Here is an 18937-nt window from a genome sequence, read left to right on the forward strand (position 1 = left end):
CACACACACACACACACACCTACCTCTGGGATTTCATAAACCCATCCAACCATCAGCAAGATAAGTTTGTCACTATCTAGAATTCAGTTATAGAAATTAACTAAGTGCATTTACTTAAGCTCCTTTCAGCTTTATGGAGCTTTATATTGAGTTTCAGGTTACTGCTTTGGTTCACTCTAGTGAATAGAGGAGCACTTAGCAGCCACAGAACCAGATACACCCACAGAATATTGGACTTAACATTCATCAGGTGACTTTTTTGTCATTGTAATTACAACAAAATGTTGTTTGGTGTCTCTCAGAGATTAGTAGCAATAAAAACTAGGACAAAAAGACACAGGATAATAAAATGAAAATAAGTTCATTCTCAATAAATAAACAAACAGTGGCAGAACAAAGACAATACACTACAAAACGTCCATGTTGCCCAAAGTTCAAATATTTAAAATCATAGATAGTTTATATATTGTAAGTTGATCTTTAGCTATGGGAGGATATGTACTTTGATGGCTCTAAAACATTTTCCTGGTAGCAAGGGAACAAAGAGAAGTAGAAACACAACTCCAAGTGAATGATTATCTTGCCCTGTGTCTAACTGATGTGTAAATAAACAACTGTTTTCCATATTAACTTAACAGACATAATTCAGTTCAGTTTTATTTATATAGCCAAATCAATCTCTGGGGTAGACAGTCTCTATGGGGTACTGGGAGTTCTGGGTGGGTCGCAGCTAGAGAGCATCTGACATTTATTACAAGTACCATTATCGCTAAAGAGGCAGAAGAATAAGTGAACACGCGACAATTCGAGCAAGAGAAAGAAGGAGGGTAAGGAGGGGAAGAAGGGGAAGAAGGGGAAGCCATTGCTCCCAACTAAAGCTACTAGCTTAGCTAGCTCCTAAGCAAGCCGGCCTAAAGTAGCAAGTTAAATTTGGAAATTAGCAAGAAATTCTGTAACACAGGTGCTTAAGTAGTGCAGGCGTATGTTGAGACTCAAAAAGTTAGCTGATGTTCAGATAAACCTAGCAATTAGCGAGCTTAATCCGTAAACAATCTGGTAGCGAGCACAACTCTGTCCAGGTACAGTAAACAGGAAGTGGATACTATTACCTCAGTAAAGCTTCTCTTGTTCAGTGGTCATACTGAACGTCATATGTCACATTATGTGTTCACAGTTTGTTTCCATCGCCCCCAAGTGGACAAAAATCAGTTATTGCAGGTTTAAATGACAATTTGTTTTCCTTCACCACTGCTGATGAAGAGGCTGTTTTTTCCTTGTTTTACAGAAGCCTGTTGGGCGGTGGGTTTGACAGGAATGATGATGTCATATCTTCAGCCATACCTGGCTCTGATTTACTCTCTAGCCAAGGTACATTATTAAGGCAAACATACGAGCACACACATTTTGACTTGGATTACAGTAAACCATGAAGTTCTCTGCTCTCCTGTCAGACTTGGAGCCTCAAAGAGGGATGGATCGTTATCTGGACAGCCTGTTTGACCCTGTACTGTCTGAAGCAACCGGAGTAAGTCACATAATTCATTCCCACTGAAACATTTAACCAAACAAGAGGGGATTGCACTGTCTACCATTTACTGCAGGATGGACCATATAAACGTCTGTGGAGCTCTATTTAGCATGTAGTGAACCTCCATCATAAAGAGGGTAAGCCTTTTTAATGCATCCACTGCCCAGTCAAATATTTTCATTAATACTTTTATTGAACCTTTTTGGCATTGATAGAAGAAAATTAATAATATATAAGTTGAAAAGAAGAAGAAGGAAAAAACAACAAACATACTAATAATATGGCGCCAGAGTTCTTTTGGTGACTAATAGTCACCATTACATGACCAAACATATTAAGTCTCTGGGCCTTCTCACTGTCGCATACTCCAAATAGAGGTTGTCACAGTATTAAGATTAAAAGGTGTCACAGTAAGGTTTGTCTCACAGAGATGAGGAGAAATAAATACATATTACATTAAAGTATTAGTTAAACTCTCAGCTCTATTTTGAGTAGATTTACATCAATATAGAAAGAACTGTCTCAGTCTGGACTGTCTGCTCATTCATGATGCATTACCTCCACCATAAACATTATACTTCACCACTGTTGTGAAAGTTATAGCTGTAGTAGTACTGTATCTGGTGATTGTTGGTTGAGTTAAAATCTTATTTAAGTATTTAGTCAGGGGACTGGTGCAGTGAATGCTGGCCATGCTGGATCTATCCGTCTTCAGATGGGATGGTGGTGTGGTGAATGTTAGACGTGCTATCGGATGTGGCTGACAGGAATTAGCATGTATCAGATGTGTTCTACAGACCTCTCCCGCCCAGCAACCTATTACATTACCCAGTTACGGTAACTGTCAGAGCTGCTAGATCATGGATCTGCTTACGGGAAATTGACACTCTGGCAAATGAAAGGCTTACTATTTAATGAGACATGGGCTACAGACACACGCTCCTGTGGATTTATGGGTCAGTGGCTGATTTCTGATGGAACGACTGCACATTCAAGCAAGGGAATCCTCTGATCCGACAGTCAAAATTCCTGCCACTGCACAAATATTAACATTTTTTAATCTCCCTGTAAGAAACTTTGGAGCACAAATGCATTAATTAAATGAATACTATGCTCAAAATCTTTTAAGTATCAAATATCTCCTGGCTGTATGCTTAAAAGGAAACTGAAAAGTTTGTAGTTGCTCATTCATGGAGCACAGCAGCTACAGGGACATTAAATTCACAGCTATTACAGTGGATTTCAGTGTGGACTTGGAGTCATGATAAAAAAGTTTTCAAACATTCAGAGAAAGTTTTCCAAACTATTTCAGTGATATGCTATTGATCTGTATATTCAGTGTCTTTAAAACACATTTCCACAATTTACAGTAAATACACTACTATTATAGTACACTGTTGTCTCCTCATTGCTCCTCAAGAGCCAAGACTAGTATATTTAGCATTCTGAACATACAGGCCAACAGCAGAGTTGTTTTACAAGATTCCTGTGGACTTTTGATACATTTTTACCAGGACTTTGATTTTGCCATTAGAATCAGCTGAGAATGCTGTAATAATCCCAAGATGAAGACAATATTGCAGTCCTCTGCCAACGAACATGCGAGACATGTTTAGGAACTCAGGCAGGGTGTTGGAAATAGTGCTAATATGATAACAGGTCTTAAATGATGTGACAACTGGGAACCACCTTTTTTTTTTAATCAAGATCATGTTTTTTTATTTAAGAGAAGAAGCCATATTTGCAGCCAAATAAAACAGCCTTACCTAGTCTTAAATTGGCACTGTTTTAAATTTAAATGGGTAACTATTGATCAGACATTTGGTGCTAGCTTGACAGTTTTTAATACACACTTCCATCACTACAAAAGCACCATACAGGTTTAACATAAAGCCCCATTTAGAGTAATCTTTCCATGCATACCTGATGAATACTGATGAGCTCAAAAGACAGCTTTTCAGTGCAGTATTCCTTTAACTGCATTCATTTCATTCATTCTATGTTGTGACCAGATTTTGAAGTCTATCTGTCTCTCCTCACAGGAAGTAGAATCAGCTGCAGGACTGTCTGGCAGGATGAAGGGGGCTGGAGGAGTTAGAGGGGGCTGGGACCAGGAAGGGCAGTCCACCCGCCCCCCACCTCCACCTGGAGGTCAGTCACAACATAGACACACACTCACACACATGCTAAGTAATCACAATGGAAGTATCTCACTACTGAAAGATCTTAAGCAAGTGAAATAAAGCATGGAAGATTTGTTGTGTGTGTTTGTGTGTTTACAGCTGTGAGAGTCCTTCCTGTGGGAGGTGTGATGTTGTCTCCTGTTGCTGCGGTGGCACCTATAACACCTGGTCTGTATCAAGTGTGAAGAGAAATATGAGAAAAAAACTCATCAGACATAATTTTCCATTCCTCCATCCTGTTTACTGTTTCTTCTTCTCTCTCCTCCAGATGCCCAACAGGCTGTTTTGGCCCAGAGGCAGCAGGCGACCGTAAACCACGAGGCCCCAGTGGTACATCCTCCGTCTGTTTATCTGTTTCACCGCTCTTGTTTTGGATCTAATGCGTCATTTTCTTGGATTTCAGGTCCAGCAGACGACCGCACAGGCCGCAGCCATGGTCAGCAGCCCGGTGACAAGCCCCCCCACCTCCCCGATCACAAGCCCTCCTATGAGCCCCACGCTTCATCAGCCTCCCAGACCCTATGCTGGCATACCTCCAAGTCCGTATGCAAACATCCCACCCAGCCCCTATGCTAACTTCACTCCCACTTCCTACACAGCGGCGGACATCCCGCCTAGCCCCTATCCAGACACTGCTCAACAAGAACAAACTCCATCTCAGCCTCCAGCTGAGCCCCAGTCTCAGCCTCAAGCTCACCCCCAGGTCCCCGGCCCTGACGCCAAACCTCAGCCGAGTTCCTCTAAATCTAACAAAACTGGGCCAGGACAGCCTGCAGCTAACCCTGCTGCACAGGTGAGATATGGGAGATAACGGTCCAAACCAGTAAGTCACATAATGACCCAGCACCGCTGTGTTTATGAAAGATGTACAGTTGTTGTTGTCATTGTAAACTTCAGACAACACGCACATCTTACCCAGAAAATATGATGTGCACAAAACAAGATGCCGTCTCCCTTTTGTGTTAAGAATAAAGGGGTTATTTGAAATACAAAGAACTGTGCATTAAGGATAATGAGCAGTAGTTGGCTGAACAAAAAAGAGCAACACCTACATAAAATGAATCAACACAAGATCTAAAATAGAAAATATGTTAATTTCTCTGACTAATCATTCGGGGGACAGCAGGTGTAGCTGAAAGTGAAACAAAAATACCAAATCAGAAGTGAAACAGGTTTGAGGGTGACGCAGATGTAGCTCCTACAGCTGTTACTGACTCTGGTGCAGCTTTTCTTGTGTTCTGACATCTTAGACACCATGACTCAGTGTCTGAAATTTATAATAATAAATCTCTGGTGATATAATTGCTTTGATGTTTTGATACACAGTCTCGTTAGTTAGGTACATTTTAGTTTAGCTACTTTTAATTCGTCCAGCTTCAGCATTAGGATTGCAATTCAGTCCAATATTAAATGAATGTATCCACTGAACTTTACAAAAACATTAAAATTCTTGCATCAATGATGCTGACAATATAGAAATAATTGTGCACAAATAGCAGATTATGATCATCAAGTTTTTTTCCCATATTGCAGCTACCTGTAAGTAAGGAACTCCTGCATTTATATAGCTATGTGTCCTTTCTCTTTGCTTTTCTTTGACCTTTAAGTTAACATATAATGTCTGCAAAACCCAGAGTGCAAGTTCTCTGTCCTCTATGTGGCTTTTTCAGGTTCAGTCAGGTAAGGACAGCGTTTCTCGGAGGAAGGCTCCAGGCATCCCCATAAACAAGGACAAACCAGCCAAGAAGTTTGGTAAGAGAGCGAGAAAAGCAAGAGGCAGAAAGTCCCTTCAACTAAAATTCTTATTTAAGAGCTTTACATCAGAGACAATACCTTCCTGTGGTACTTTGTGCTTGTGTGCTATAGCCCCAGTAGTTACGTCTCCTCCGCCCCCTGCTGGAGAGGTGGTGAAGTACTCAGAACGGACTCCAGATCATATGGTCCCCAGCCAAAATGTCCAAGGTTTCTGAATTTAAAAGCTTAAAAATGTTGATGTCATGACCTACTCAACAGCTTTTAGTGGCACTGATTTCTAACTGACACACTGAGTTAGTATTTAGATTTAAAACTGTGATTGAAAAGATAATGTGTAATCTATTTGATGCTCACGTAATTTTATATATTTTAAAGAAATCATCAAAAGGTACAACACTCCACCTCCAGCCCCAGAGCCACTGTCACCGGGCAAAAGGTGAGGTCACGCAAATACACAAGACTGATTGGAGTAGAGAAATTAGCACAGTAATCATAGTTTCTCTTATAGACCTACAGTAAATTGATGGAGCTTTCCTTCTATGTAAATACAGCACAGCAGTTCAGTCACAGAATTAACTCTGATGTTGACACTGTATGGGTGTATTTAGGAGACCAGAGGGTAAGTTTAAAAAGAAGCAGACCCCTCGTGATGAAGCTTTACAGATCCTCAAACCCCAGATGGACAATCCTCCTGCTCCACAGGTAAACACGAAGATACACACACGTACTTGAGATTGCCTGAATACACAGTCACAGATGAACATGGGCGTACACATTGCACATGCAAGGTTTGAAAGTGATAAGACTGACAGGTGAGCATGTAAGAAAATGTTTTTATGCCTCTACAGCCCAAACGTCCTGTTGCTCCCACACCTCCTGCACCTGCAGTGAAAGAAGAGGGTGTTAAACCCACCAAGAGTACAAAGACAAGAGCTCCTGTTCGTCCCCTCCCCATACCTCCTCCAGGTACTCACATGCACTCAGAGTGTGTGCTCCTCTTTATATTGTATTGGCAGTCTTTTTTAGTAGCACTCTCTCTCACAACAAAACACTGTGTAAATAGGTTGAATGCATCTTCAACATTTGGTGTTTCTCAGTTTTTTCTAGCGTGTTTATATTTTGCCAAGTTGGTGACATTAAACCAAATTAGGTGCAGGTCCTGTTTCTGACGTACCCATGAAATATACTGGTGCAGAAAACAAGTGTGTTTCTGGACATTGAATTGCAATGGACATCAAGTATATCAATATTGTAAGAAAGCGTAAGTGACACTGAATCTAAAATAATGTGTATTATGGCTGTGACTAGAGACCTTAAGATAGAAGAGTTGCAACACTGAGGGTCAAAAACAGTAGCGGGGCACTTTACTCAAATAGTTCCAAACAGTCATTCAGAGTCATTGTTCTCTGTAGGGAACACCAGGATTTATCAACAAATTACTACTTTTAATGACTTGTACAAGCTTGCAACCTAATTTTGTGTTCTGTTGTTGTAGATAGCACAGCTAATTTAGCTAGCTAGCTAGCTATATAATTATTAAAGTGACCCAATATTAGAGGGAGACAGACAAAAAGGTTGTAAAACATGTAGAAATGTGTATAATTATTGCTATTGATTTCAGCTTCTTACTTGTGTTACGGTCACTGCTGCTGACTGTCGGTAAAGGGGCCTCATCGGCGGGCAAACTACAACAACTAACACCTCACTGCTTTAAGAACACCACGCCCACATTCTGTTGTCCACATCCCCCTGGGGACAGTCTGAAATGCTCTGCTCTGGAGCAGCAGTAGAGCAAAGCTGTGAAAAGCCTTGTCTTAGAGCAAGACACCAGATGAACATTTAACATGCTCAATTAATAAAGCTTTGTCTAAGTAACTGTGTTCACCAGAACAAAACTGAAAATAAGATGTTTTGTATTTGATACAGTGTCTCGAGAGCTCCCAGTGGAGACGGAGAACATCCTGACACAGCTTCATCAGAGTGTCAACGAAGAGTACTACACCTACACCAATGTTCCCTGGAGGTTGTACCTCAGGAAGGAGGTGTGTACATATATAAATACACCAACATATCACAAACATTATAACCCAGTGTCCAAATGTTTCTATTCTACTGTGAGTGTTTTGTCTTTCTTTTACAGGTTTTCTATCCCAAAGACAACTTCAACAGTCCCCTGGTGCTAGACCTCATCTTCAAACAGGTAACATTGGAGATAGTTCCACTGATGTAAGATGAATGGCTGGATAGATGTAATATCAGCAAATAAATGAGTTTGTTTGGTCCATGCTGTTGTTTAAAAATGAATGCATGTGTTGATTCATTCACACACACACACCCCCCCTGTGCTGCATATTTTTATCTGACGATAGAAAAATTATAGAAAGATCAAACAAAACTTTACTTAATGCTGCCTCTCTCTTCCTCTGTTGTCTTCCTTAGATAGTGAATGACACTCTGTCAGAGGCGTGTGTTCGCATCACACAGGATGAAAGGCAGAGAATGAAAGCTCTTTTTGGTAGCCTTATTGTTGTTCCTGGACACATTCTTTAAACCGTATGCTCTAATCCAAACACAGCTCTTTGCTGATCACAGGTTCATGTGTTTGTTTTTACAACAGCTAAACATGGGGTTAAACAGAATATGGATCCAGTGGAGGAGCACGTGAAGAAAACCATTGTCACAGCAGCCAAGGAAACCTGGGAAATATACTTCTCCCGACTGTTCCCTGCCTCGGTGAGGGGAGTGAACCCTTAGAGCAAAAGAATTACTAAGTGTGTTGTCATTTTTCATTACTTTCATTTTTAAACCTCTCTACTGTATGTGTGTATATGTTTGTTTTGTGTGTGTGTGCAGGGTAGTGTAGGAACAGGTGTCCAGGTGGTGTCCATATCCCACAGCGGTATTAAGCTGTTGAAGACTGTAAAAAGCAGCGCAGCAGCTCCAGACTACTTCAGAGTCCTGCGACCATACACGTATGTGCTGTTTTCCTATTTGTCTTCCAATATGTATTAGTATTTCGTTTATCCTCCTGGGACACCAAACAGGTGTGTTTTATTAGTCTGTCAGGTCAGGTGAGTCTGAGTAAAGACATTTTTATGCGAGCTCTCTGTGCCCCAATACATCGCATGCCCCCTTTTTATTAAACACACACACACAACTATTTACATGATGGCCAAAGCCCTTTAGTCCCAGCAGAACCCTCAGTCATGGTGTCTCAGCCCAGCTGACCTGGTCCCATCTCTTATAACAGAACATGACAGGGGCAGACGGGAGCTCTGCTGGTGCCCCTCTACCCCCCAGCATGCTGCAATAGTTTGTTTATTGCTCACCTTGACAAATAATATTGCCTTTAGTATTTCTGTTAATCACAATGGATCACAGGAATTAGTTGTGTTTATCATATCTCAGGCTAAATACTGAGAAAGCCTATGTTGTTTATATGCTGTAAACTAAAACTCACTTGTACCTGCCCTGGAAAACTCTCTGTTAGCACACAGATTTGATATAGTTATAGAAAAGCTACATCAGATCATTGTTTTGATTGTGTTTCACCAGCTATGCAGACATTTTGTTTGTAACCATCCCATCTGAAAATATGCTTGAGTTCAATCTGACCAACGAGAAGCTGATACTGTTCTCAGCCAAGGCGCCACAAGTCAAACACCTCATAGACACCTTCATCAGTGAGATTAAAAAGGTAGCGCACGCACACACACCCAATTTCTGTTCAGAATTATGAATAAGAAATCTACCTCCAAGCTAACTTTTTAATGCCTAAATACACAATCACACAATAAAAACACATTGGTTCCCACTGGAAGTGTCACAGGTGTAGTTTGGGAAAAACCTTCAATACTTCAATTCACATAAATGCAGAACACTTGTAACAGTGTGAGAGTATACTTTACATTTGTGTGTGTTGTTCCATTCCTCCTTTCAGGACTCAGACTATGTAATTGCAGAGCGTAACTTCGTGACAGACAACCGCTCGATGCTCAGCTTCCACAAAGGTGACATCATCAGGCTGGAGGTTATGGACGGGCTGGAGAAAGGTGACAAAAACAAGGAAAATGGCGCACATGTAGTCAAAATCCTCTTATCTTTTGCGCAACCTATGATTCAGTTATGTGTGTGTATATGTGCGTGTTGCCCTGTGTGTCTTCTCCAGGTTACAGCTACGGCTGTGTGGTAAGAAAGAAGGTGGTGTTTTTGGAGGAGCTGAAAAGGGACACACAAGACTTTGGTAAGTGTTCACAAAATTCATTTATTTTTGCCTGATTCAAAACCAGATCTATGAGTTGTGGAAACCACATGTTGACATCATGCCCAAAAACAAACAAGGTGACAGTTCAGACTGACGGCCAACTCAGACTGTATCAGAAGATGAAACATGGTCATGCAAATTGAAAAATATTGATTCATGTCATTCCTTGAGGGCACAAAAGATGAAAAAGGATCACAGATGAGGCTAGGTCATTGTGCACCTGCTCACATATTTGTAATTCAGTGTGATGTATTTATGAAATCTGGACTTCAAAATGCCCATAAATTAAGTTCACATAGCACTGTTTTAGCCCATTTCAAAACAATGAGCTAAAAGCGGCTAAAAAGCTTCGTAGCCTGAGGGCAGCTGCAGAGCTGTGTCAAGCCACACTTTTCTAATACATGTAGTCATTTGATGCATTAATGCGAATATATTGATTAGTGTAGCTTTAATTTTAGCAATATGGAGAGATAAACTATAGGGAGGTTAGGACAAGGGTTTTGGAATGCATTCACAGTTACCCTTCAGGGAATTAAGCAAATCAATACAGTATCCTTAAGAAATATAGGCCAAAGGCTACAGTATATAATGTGCCATGTTATCAGCATAGCCATGGAGGAGAGACGGGTCCATAAATTACCTGCTCTGAGATAAAGGGCTGACAGTGATCAGGCCTAATACAAGTGGGGAATGTTGTGTGTCTGTGTGCCAGGTTGGAAGTTTGGCGCTGTGTTTAGTCGCTCCGGAGCATTCCCAGCTGAATGTGTCCATCCCGTCGCTCCTCCTGACTTCCTGTCGCTGCCACTGGACCGCAAGTCGGAGCCTCGAGGAGGAGCGGGACAGTTTGCTGTGTCATCAGCCGTCGCTGTTGCTGTGGCGTCCACCGTGGCTGCACACGAGATAGATCAAACAATCGAAGTACACAGACACAGAGAAATAGTTTTGTTTTTTGTCAAAATGAATTAAGTGTCAGGAGGTTTTTCACTGTCACTCTTTGCCTTTTAGAAGGTTTCCCTTGATGGTTTTGCTGATGGAGATCTGGATGAGAGGGCCTTGCTGGACAGTAAATATGACATGCTGGAGTTCGCCAAGAAATACTTCAGACAGGGACCCAGTGGGAAGGGGTGAGGCGACAAAAAAACACTGATGCACACACAAGGAAATCTACAAAAACACTTACAAACCATTTTGTTGAATTCTGTTTTGGATTTGTTGTGTATTCTACTCTATTTGATTGTATGTTTACTCTCTGTAGATAGATTTAAAGTATCTTCAGTCTACATATATATATTATCTTCTTTGCTCTGTTCTTTTGGTATGTTTACTTTTTTGTGCTGCTGTGTCCCCTGGGAGATCACATCTTATTATTAGTATCATTTCCACTTTTTTCCATCCATAAAATCCCCTACATTTATATCATAAAACTAAATTAAGTAAATGAAGGTCTGTTTTGTAGTCTTGTTTTAAAAATTATTCACAAAATATTCTTCTCCAGTATTCTCTCTGTAGTGAGATTTCTGTCGTATGCTACTTTAACTCCACCTCATTACTGAGTGAAATATTTTAGTTTTTAATCCACTGCATTTACTTGACATCTTCGGTTAATAGTTGCTTTGCAGAGCTCTCATACAAAGCAAAAGCACAGATTAAACTACCCAACAGTATAAAAAATGTTTAGAACCAGCTCTGTCCAAACCAACTACACCTTAAAACTATTAATTATACGTCAATGCATCAATAAAAATGATCAAATACATTTTCCACCACTGTTTAAATTCAAAGGCTGCACTTTGTGACTGATTTTGTCCTCAGAGATTCTCTGAAGAGCAAAAGCAAGAGCAGAAGCTCCAGGGATCCCACTGAACTGATCAAATTCTCCAAGGTGCCTTTTTGCGTGCTATGACTTAAAGCATTCGCTCTTCTCATAACTGTATGTGGTTTTAAGAGTGTGTTTGGGTGTTTGAGTTGTTTAAAAGACACTTTCCCTAAATGATTTTCTCCTTTGCAGACTCCTCTGACCGAGTCTCTGATAGAGTTTACTGATCCAGCATTGAACAGAGTGGCAGCTGATCTCTTCCTGTGTAAGTTCTCACCTTCTGGCATCTCTCCTCTAATTACCTCATCTGATTACCTTCCTCTTCTTACATCTGGGCATTGATTCATGTTGCTGTATCAGACTTTAAGTACTCAACTGAATTCTCAACAGAATCTGCCATTCAAGACTTAAATATTGTTGACCCTTGTGTGTGTGTGTGTCCCCTGGTTGTGTATTTTGTGTAGCTGTGATGCGTTTCATGGGTGACTCTCCATCAAGGGGACTGACTGAACAAGAAGTGGTCAGCACTTTCCTCAAGGTAAATACACACATCATTATTTCATAGGCAATTTTCTCTTTGACAGTTTGCTAAGATGTGTGTGTCCTCCTTGCAGCTTGTAGGAGAGTTCACCTTGATGAGGGATGAGGCTTACTGCCAGCTGCTCAAACAGCTTACTGCTAACACCAGCTCTAAACCGTAAGTCTGAAAGCACACACACTACAAACCGACGCACAGTGTGCTCTTCTTTCTTCACCGGGCCATGACCCTGAAGGTATCTGTGCTGTCTTGTGTTGCACAGTGATAGTTGCCAACGAGGCTGGAGGCTGCTGTACATCCTGACTGCTTTCCATCGCTGCTCTGAGGTCCTCAAGCCCTTCGCAGTGCTGGAGCACAGTATCAAGGTAAAAACACACACAGAGGTATGGTTTTGGCTCAGGAGATAGAGCAGGGTTGGTGGTTTGGTCCCCAGCTTCTCCATTTCATGTGTTGAAGTGTGCTTGGGCAAGACACTGATCCTGTGTTGCTCCTGGTGTGTGTGAATGGGGTGAATAAGCAAATATTGCAAAGCGCTTTGAGTGTGTATTAAAGTTCTAAGTTCAAGTTCATTTACAAACACTTTCACCAAGTGTTAATCTGCTGTGCACATTACAAAAGCTACCAGCATATAATGTTTTCTTCACGAGTTAGGCATAGCCAAAGCATGTGAGCAAAACCTGAAGAAGACGTTCCAGTATGGAGGACGCATTGTTCCACCCAACAGCATGGAGCTGAAGGCGATGATGGTCAGTGGCTCCTTTTATTTACCTGCAGTAGTGAAAGAAGCATTCAGATAAATAAAACAGTGTCATCTATTACACATAAAAGGCCTTCTTTCCCTCATTTAAGTAAGAGTATTAGCAAAACAGTATTAGCAGAAAGTGTACTTTGGTATCAGAAGTAAAGGTGCTCATTATGCAGAATAGCCACATTCAGAACTACAGAATTGCACAGCATATTATGTTAGTATTATTATCATTGATATATCAAATCAAATTTTATTTGTATAGCGCCAAATCACAACAAAAGTCATCTCAGAACACTTTACAAAGTAAGGTCTAGACCTTACTGTTATCAATATTATTACATAGGGAAAACCCAACAAATCCCCCTTCAGCAAGCACTTGGCGACAGTGGGGAGGAAAAACTCATGCAGCAAATTAATGTGGTAACTGGTTGAACTGAAGCAAATTTGGATGGATAAACTAGTGAAATTCTATGTTTTTATTGTAAACAAATCTCATGAAAAGACAAAAACCAACAAAGTTGCGAGCATGTAAGAGCTATATTTGTATATGAGGGTGTAGATGTGTTAAGATCCTGAAAAAAATTGACATAATTAGACTTATCCAGTAGATTTACTGTACAGACTATATGAGTGTGTGTTTGTATTTCCTCAGGCAGGACGAAGTTCAAAACGTCAGCTGTTTCTCTTTCCTGGAGGCCTCGAACGCCACGTGAAAATCAAAACATGCTCTGTAGGTGTTCAGCTACTGTTGGTGGTTCACCAGTATGTTTGCCTGTGACGAGCTGGGTCCTCAGAGACGTGTGTTGCTGTGTTTTTCAGATTGCCCTGGAGGTGATTGAGGAGTTATGTTATGAGATGGATTTACACAGACTGGAGGCCATGGAAGAATATACCATATTTCTAGTCAGCAATAGAGGTGTGGTTATAGATGCACCAACTGTCATGCAGCACTGTCTCTGTCACATTAAACTTTACATCAGTACACAAAGTTAGTGTCCTCTTTGTTGTCAGTGAAACAGATCCACTCAGAGATCATAAATCAGACTATCCTCTGGTTTCTGGCTGTGGGACAAAGTCACTCATGTTCCTGATAGGCTCGTCATAGTAAAATAACCAGAGGTCGCTGGATGTCAGCTTTTACTTTCATAGTCTCTGCCAGCAACAATCCAAAGTACATTTTTCTCACATGTTAATGTGTATAAAAACCTGTACAATGTAAAATAGTTCAATCCTAGAGCACAATAATATGCATAGCTCCTAACATGGCACCTTACTCTTCCCTATCAGCCTAAAAGCCCAACTCTGAATCTTTATCTGGCTGTTTCAGAAGAAACTTTGTTGTATTTCTTACAACAAAGTTTGCTCCTTTTTTATTGGCTCCTGTTGCTGGTACGTCCTTCTGTTCTGCTCTTTCTGCTTTATCAAGTCTTCAGCACTGATTTCGCCCCTTAAGCGCTCACACTCAAACTCTTCGCTTTTCTCTTGTTTTCCTCCCTTAGAATTAAATATCAGCACAAGGATAACAGCTGGCAGCTGTTCACACTCGTGAGCGATTCTGTAGCACAGCAGGTCACACAACATGTGGTTGTACAAGTGTTAACATACAGTAGTTTTTCAGGGGTTGCATGTCAGTAGTTTGCTTTAGGCTGTTACTTTATAGGTCGGAGTACAGACTATCCTGAATAATAACAAATATGAACTCTTTATATAAGTAGTAAGTTCATCTTAGATAATATGCACATGTCTGTATAATAAATAACCTTCTGTTTGTATGTGTGTGTCCAGGCCAGCATGTGCGCCCTCTGAACAAGCACGAGTACATCCTGGATGTGGCAACAGAGGCCGAGATAATTGACACAAACTACAGCTTTTGGTTCAGACGAGTCATCTGGACTCAGCCGCTCAAGTTTGAAAATGAGCTCTGTGTCACCATGCATTATAACCAGGTGTGACGGGTGATGTTTCACATTCACACACACAGTGTATGTTACCTATATGTGTATGTAACTGTGTTTTTGTGCATATTTAGATACTGCCGGACTACCGTAAAGGTCTGCTGAATGTTCTTCCAAATGGAAAAGTGAGCGACCAACAGTTCCACCAGATCTCCAAACTGGCAGCTTTGCAGCACAGAGCCAAAGATATTATCTTCATCCCCAGCATGTAAGAAAACAGCACCAAGGAACAATGGTTCAGGTGTTATTTCTCTTCAGCCCCAACGAGGATTGTTTACAAATTTAGGTCAATTCAAAGTCTAGTATCCAATATTTTTTAAACATTTTACATGACTAAAATACGTGGGTTAAATTTACGTTAAGTTACTAGAGTCACTGTCCCTACAGGTTAACTCTCAAATGATCACATTTAATTGCATTGATGTCATGTATGCTCCGAAAAGGAAGAGCCAGCCAGCCAATAATTACAATAACCTGCTGTTGATTATATTACATTTGACTCTAATATGTTTTTAATGTATCATTTAAATTTTTAACCTTATTTGTGTGAACTCTTTAACATGTCTAGTAACAACATCTGAAATGAACTGCAATTTAATATTATGGTAATATAAATCTCTAAATGGAGATGAAATCATAGGAAATTGGATGAAATGGAACAAAAAGAAAATGAGCGACACTCTCCTGGAGCAGAAATGAAACTGTGCTGCTGGAACATTAGTAATTTCACTTTCAGTAGTTTGACAAATGCTGGCCCAGGATACACTGGCTATTTTGTTTTAGGGTCATGTTTTAGGTTTAAATTCTACACTGAAAATACTAATTTCATTTCTTGTTCTTACTGCTGTTACCACTGACTCAACCCCACACACAGTAGAGCCAGCAGCAGAACAGGACAGTGAGAGATGTTGGAAATCATTGAGTGAAGCAGTTTATCTGAGCTTCTGTTCCTCTCTCCTCCAGACATGAGTTATCAGAGTACATCGCCACACCTCTGTTCAAAAAGCAGCCACCCCAGCAGTGGGTTACCATGGTGACACAGCACATGCAGCAAGTGCAGACCCTGAACCCGCATCAGGCCAGGGCGCAGTTTCTGGGTAAGATTTCTGTTCCCATTAAGGGGAGACACTATAGATACCAAAAATTATACTCTAGGTTTTTAAACTAATGTGTAATCTGGAAAGTGAACTGCTCAGATTTTCCAAGGACAGAATTATTTATTATGCATCTGACAAACTTGGACTATTTGGATGTGAACTGTTTCTGCTAAAGTTTCAACAGCCAATGAACCCTGGTATTAAGCAGCAACACTGTCAGAGCTGCACAGGAAAAAGGCAAATGAGGTCTTTGCCTTTTTCCTCCACTTTTCTCCTCCTGAGCTACAGATAACTAGAATTACCATTGTGTGGTTGTACGCCTCTTCCAACCAGTCAAATTCACAGGTATGAGACAGAAGTGAGGTCACTGACCTTGACCTTTGACCACCAAAATCTAATCAGTTCATCTTTGATTCCAAGTGGACACAAATTGAAGAAGTTCCCTCAAGGTGTTCCGCGTTCACAAGAATGGGCCGAATGGACGGATGGACAACGTGAAAACATTATGCATCTGGCTGTGGCTATTGCCGGCACCGAGGCATAAAAATGTGACAATTTCACTCTTTAAATTCTGTGTCTTTGTGTGTGCAGGGCTGATCAGTGCATTCCCCATGTTCGGCTCCGCATTCTTTTACATCCACAGCAGCAGTTCCACCACCTTCTACGCCCCCTCTATTCTTGCTGTCAATCAACATGGTCTCCACTTCCTGCACAAAAATACACATGTAAGGAATCACACACACACACACGACTCAGCTCATTGTGACTGAAACAAAAGCCCAAAGGCAGAGTCACATAGTTTCAGTTGTGTGTTATAATGTTTGGGCTCTGTGATGCAGGAGCTGATTGCATTGGTCCCCCTGGTGGAAGTGCAGTCCAGCCGCACCCAGAGGCCCACTGCTGGGACCAGTTACCCATATGTGGACCTTACCCTAGGGGACATGAACACACAGCGGGTCATCCAACTGCAGCTAGAGCAGGTATCACGCAAACAACACAGAAGCACAGATAAGGACACACTTCAGTGGCCACGCATGAGCATTTGCAGTGGAGCTGCTGTGACAGAATGACTGTGGTGGTTGTGTTTGTCCACAGGGCCTGGAGTTGTGTCGAGTCATTGCCATGCAGGTAGAAAACATGATGTCTGTGGAGAAGAAGAGGCTCACCCTGCCACCCAGCGAAATCACCATGTTATAACATGCTTAATTGTACACACACACTCACACACACACATAGAAATGCAGAAAAACCTGTAAAAACAACCTACCTCTTGTTACCTTCAGGTATTTGTTGTGTGAAGCTCACACACTAATATGATATGTAAATCAAGTGTACCCTGAAGTCAGTCTCACTTTTGATTATTGTACTGTGATAATTGCACAAAGTGCAGCCTAGGGACAGTGATAAGTTTGTACTGATCAGTGTTTCTTTTCAGACTGACACCGTGATAACTGAACTTACTGTAATATAGTGAACAGGTTTAAATATGTTTGATCTGCATAACAGATATGGATGAAAAGTGAGGAAGGTTCACAGGCCTGTGCCTTTTCATTACAGTTTTATTATTGTTAGTAACATTTTTATATTTTTCATTACTATCGTACTGTAAAACTTGATATGGGTGTAAACTGTTGTATTCAGCCTATGTTAATGCATTTTCTTGCTTATTTTATAAACAATTTTAATATATATATTTATCAAAATAAAATAAGCTATTTTAAAAAAGAAATGAGCACTTGTGCATTGAGTAATGAACATTGTTAAAAATCAATAAATGCAGGTATCTGATATGAAGAGGTATAGGTACAAATGATTTGAAGCTAAATATTTTGACAGGTAGCAACACTATAATGCTGTAAAAATCTAAGCCACAAAACATTTTACTTAATTGACGTGTCTCCATCAGGGCTGTAAGTAACATTTTTATTTTATTTTTACAACAAATACCTAATCTTTAAAATGCCAAGTAATAGTGACAAACTGTTGAGTTTATTAAACTGATTTATTGATGTAAATTTACCTGCAGTGTTTCCCCTAACCAGTTATTTGTTTAAGCAAAAATTCCAACTTGTTCAAGTTTGTAAAACCTGAAGGCACACTATTTTGTCTAAACTGTGAAAAACCACAACTTATTCAGTTTATATTTACATTTTCTGACTAATCTTGTGTTAATAGACTCCTTTATTAGCCAAGCTCCCACCCCCAAACCTAACCCTTGAGGAAAGGAGGGCCTTAGCTGCACTAGAGAAGGATGAAAACATCACAATCCTTCCAGCGGACAAAGGCAGGTGCACAGTAGTCCTAAACTCAGCTGACTATCAGACCAGAGTTTCCGACCTCCTCAGTGACACCACCACCTATGAGGCATTGAAGAGGGACCCCACCAGTGGCTACAAGAGGAAAGTTATAGACTGTTTACAGAAGCTGGAAAAGGAGGGGGTTATCGACCGGCGACTTTACTACGGACTATACCCTGGTGAGGCCATCCCGTGCATCTATGGCCTACCTAAAATACACAAGGAAGGAGCCCCTCTCAGACCCATTGTCAGCAGCATCAACTCCGTAACTTACAACTTAGCCAAGCATGTGGCCACCATCCTGGCTCCTTTGGTGGGAGACACACAGCACCATATAATAAACTCCCAGGACTTCGCAAGGAAAGTCCAACAACTGCAGCTGGAGCAGGACGAGACCATGGTCTCATATGATGTCACTTCCTTATTCACTTGCATCCCCACCACAGAGGCTGTCAGGGCAGTGAGGAAGAGACTGCTGAAGGATGACACGTTAAACAACAGGACTAACCTCACCCCAGACCATGTATGCACTCTGCTGGAACTCTGTTTAAACACTACCTACTTCCAGTTTAGGGGGCACTTCTATAGGCAGCAACACGGCTGTGCTATGGGCTCCCCAGTGTCTCCTATAGTTGCCAACCTGTACATGGAAGAATTTGAGAAAAAAGCCCTGACTTCCTTCGCTGGCATCGCTCCCAGCCATTGGTTCCGCTACGTGGATGACACATGGGTTAAAATCAGGACCCAGGAGGTAGA

General features: G+C 41.0%; 1 protein-coding gene across 1 annotated transcript in view; it reads left to right on the top strand.

Annotated features, from left to right (window-relative positions):
- myo15ab (myosin XVAb) overlaps positions 1 to 17520 on the top strand; it is a 37078-nt gene extending 19558 nt beyond the window's left edge. The window contains 36 exon segments of the mRNA XM_020622786.1: positions 1286 to 1368; positions 1452 to 1525; positions 3571 to 3679; positions 3811 to 3879; positions 3980 to 4041; positions 4115 to 4504; positions 5382 to 5463; positions 5578 to 5673; positions 5842 to 5902; positions 6075 to 6168; positions 6315 to 6432; positions 7393 to 7508; positions 7607 to 7666; positions 7906 to 7981; positions 8084 to 8199; positions 8320 to 8438; positions 9022 to 9163; positions 9407 to 9518; positions 9635 to 9709; positions 10443 to 10648; positions 10736 to 10854; positions 11543 to 11612; positions 11739 to 11811; positions 12011 to 12084; positions 12161 to 12243; positions 12347 to 12418; positions 12421 to 12449; positions 12736 to 12830; positions 13485 to 13562; positions 13652 to 13748; positions 14618 to 14778; positions 14862 to 14995; positions 15751 to 15884; positions 16476 to 16609; positions 16724 to 16864; positions 16980 to 17520. Coding sequence (XP_020478442.1) covers positions 1286 to 1368; positions 1452 to 1525; positions 3571 to 3679; positions 3811 to 3879; positions 3980 to 4041; positions 4115 to 4504; positions 5382 to 5463; positions 5578 to 5673; positions 5842 to 5902; positions 6075 to 6168; positions 6315 to 6432; positions 7393 to 7508; positions 7607 to 7666; positions 7906 to 7981; positions 8084 to 8199; positions 8320 to 8438; positions 9022 to 9163; positions 9407 to 9518; positions 9635 to 9709; positions 10443 to 10648; positions 10736 to 10854; positions 11543 to 11612; positions 11739 to 11811; positions 12011 to 12084; positions 12161 to 12243; positions 12347 to 12418; positions 12421 to 12449; positions 12736 to 12830; positions 13485 to 13562; positions 13652 to 13748; positions 14618 to 14778; positions 14862 to 14995; positions 15751 to 15884; positions 16476 to 16609; positions 16724 to 16864; positions 16980 to 17081 — 3856 coding nt within the window. The 3' untranslated portion in view covers positions 17082 to 17520.
- Positions 17521 to 18937: the final 1417 nt, after the last annotated feature.

The sequence above is a fragment of the Monopterus albus genome, unplaced genomic scaffold (assembly GCF_001952655.1).
Source record: "Monopterus albus unplaced genomic scaffold, M_albus_1.0 scaffold288.1, whole genome shotgun sequence".
Lineage (NCBI taxonomy): Eukaryota > Metazoa > Chordata > Actinopteri > Synbranchiformes > Synbranchidae > Monopterus > Monopterus albus.